The sequence below is a fragment of the Antrostomus carolinensis genome, unplaced genomic scaffold (assembly GCF_000700745.2).
Source record: "Antrostomus carolinensis isolate BGI_N321 unplaced genomic scaffold, ASM70074v2 scaffold39635, whole genome shotgun sequence".
Classification (NCBI taxonomy): Eukaryota; Metazoa; Chordata; class Aves; order Caprimulgiformes; family Caprimulgidae; genus Antrostomus; species Antrostomus carolinensis.
The window spans coordinates 1-1,313 of NW_010315115.1; the positions used below are offsets into that span (position 1 = coordinate 1).

The 1,313-nt window shown below is 53.2% G+C and overlaps 1 protein-coding gene across 1 annotated transcript in view; it reads left to right on the forward strand.

The window, feature by feature from the left end:
• Positions 1-222: 222 nt before the first annotated feature.
• Positions 223-1,313, forward strand: part of XRRA1 (X-ray radiation resistance associated 1) — a gene marked incomplete at its 5' end in the record, with an annotated part of 4,720 nt that continues 3,629 nt past the window's right edge. The window contains 2 exons of the mRNA XM_010167859.1: positions 223-316; positions 1,015-1,133. Coding sequence (XP_010166161.1) covers positions 223-316; positions 1,015-1,133 — 213 coding nt within the window. The remainder of the gene's footprint in view (positions 317-1,014; positions 1,134-1,313) is intronic.

Here is a 1,313-nt window from a genome sequence, read left to right on the forward strand (position 1 = left end):
AACCATTCTATGATACTATGATTCCATGAAATCTCACCCTGAAACCAAACCACAGCTATTCCAGCTCCTGAGAAGGAAATTAACTCTATCCCAGTAAAACCAGGACATGCACCCACCTACCCACTGCCAGGGTCCTGCTTTGGTTGGTTGGGAGGTTGAGGATGAAACTCTACAGCCTCTGGTGTGACTCAAGAGTGAACAGTGTTGTATTTGATCTTGCAGATTGTGGAGGAGACAGCTCTCTTACCTGTGGCTTTCTTCCCGTGCCTGAAGGAGCTGACATTTAACAACAACCCTCTCACCACCACCCGGCGCGGTACAGTATGAGCTGGACACTCCTGCTCTGTCCCTCCTTCATGGTTAGCTCTCTGGGACAGGGACCACATTGCTTCTTGGTGTTCAGACACTCCTGCCACACTGGAGGAGGAGCTTTAGGAGGCCCTCAAGGAGTTGCTTTAATCATTTCTGCTCTCTAAAGAACAATGCAGATGAACACTGATCTTACAAACACCGTTAATGCCCTGCTGCTGCTCCTGGCCCCATCAAAGTCCTTAACAACCCATCCATGACTGTGGCAGCGAGGTCTCAAGCTAGATTTTGCTCCCCAAATGGTGTTTGTCCCACAAAGGGTTTGTCTGAAGCTGGTCCAGGTCCTGCAGCAGCTTTCTGAGCAGAGGGGATAAACCTTAAATATGCCCCTGGCCTTCATAGTTTGAAGGTAGCCAGAAGGCTGCTGATGAAACCTTGTGGTGGTGTTGCTCCCTGCATGAGTTATGATTAGACCAGTCAATAAAACAGGTCAGGATTGTTCTTCTGGCCTTGGTGGCACAAAGCCCACTCTGGTGTGTGTCCTCAGGGCTAAAGCAGCTCCCCACAAAACCGTGTGGCTTCTGCTGTGGTCCCTAAACTGGGCCTGGGCTTGGTTGGCACAGGCCAGAGCGTGCTGCCAGGGCACGGGCTCTGCACCGGCTGCTTGGAGCTGTTTGGAGCTCTGATAAATCTCTGCTTCTCCAGGGCAACCACCTCTGCTGACCCAGGTCCTCCAGCACAACCTGGGGATTAAACTTGTCCGACAGCAGAGCCTAGCTGTGGAGAGGTGGCACTTCTCCATCCCTCTCAAAGCCAGCCGCAAGGTAAGGAGGGACACACCTGGGGAGAGCGGGGTTTTTCTTGCCTAAGGCAGGGATGGAACCCTTGCAGGGCAGGAACTGACTTGCTGGGGAGCACAGGAAGGGCTGGTGGGACACATGAGCCAGCAATGTGCCCTCACAGCCCAGAAGGCCACCTGTATCCTGGGCTGCACCCAGAGCAGC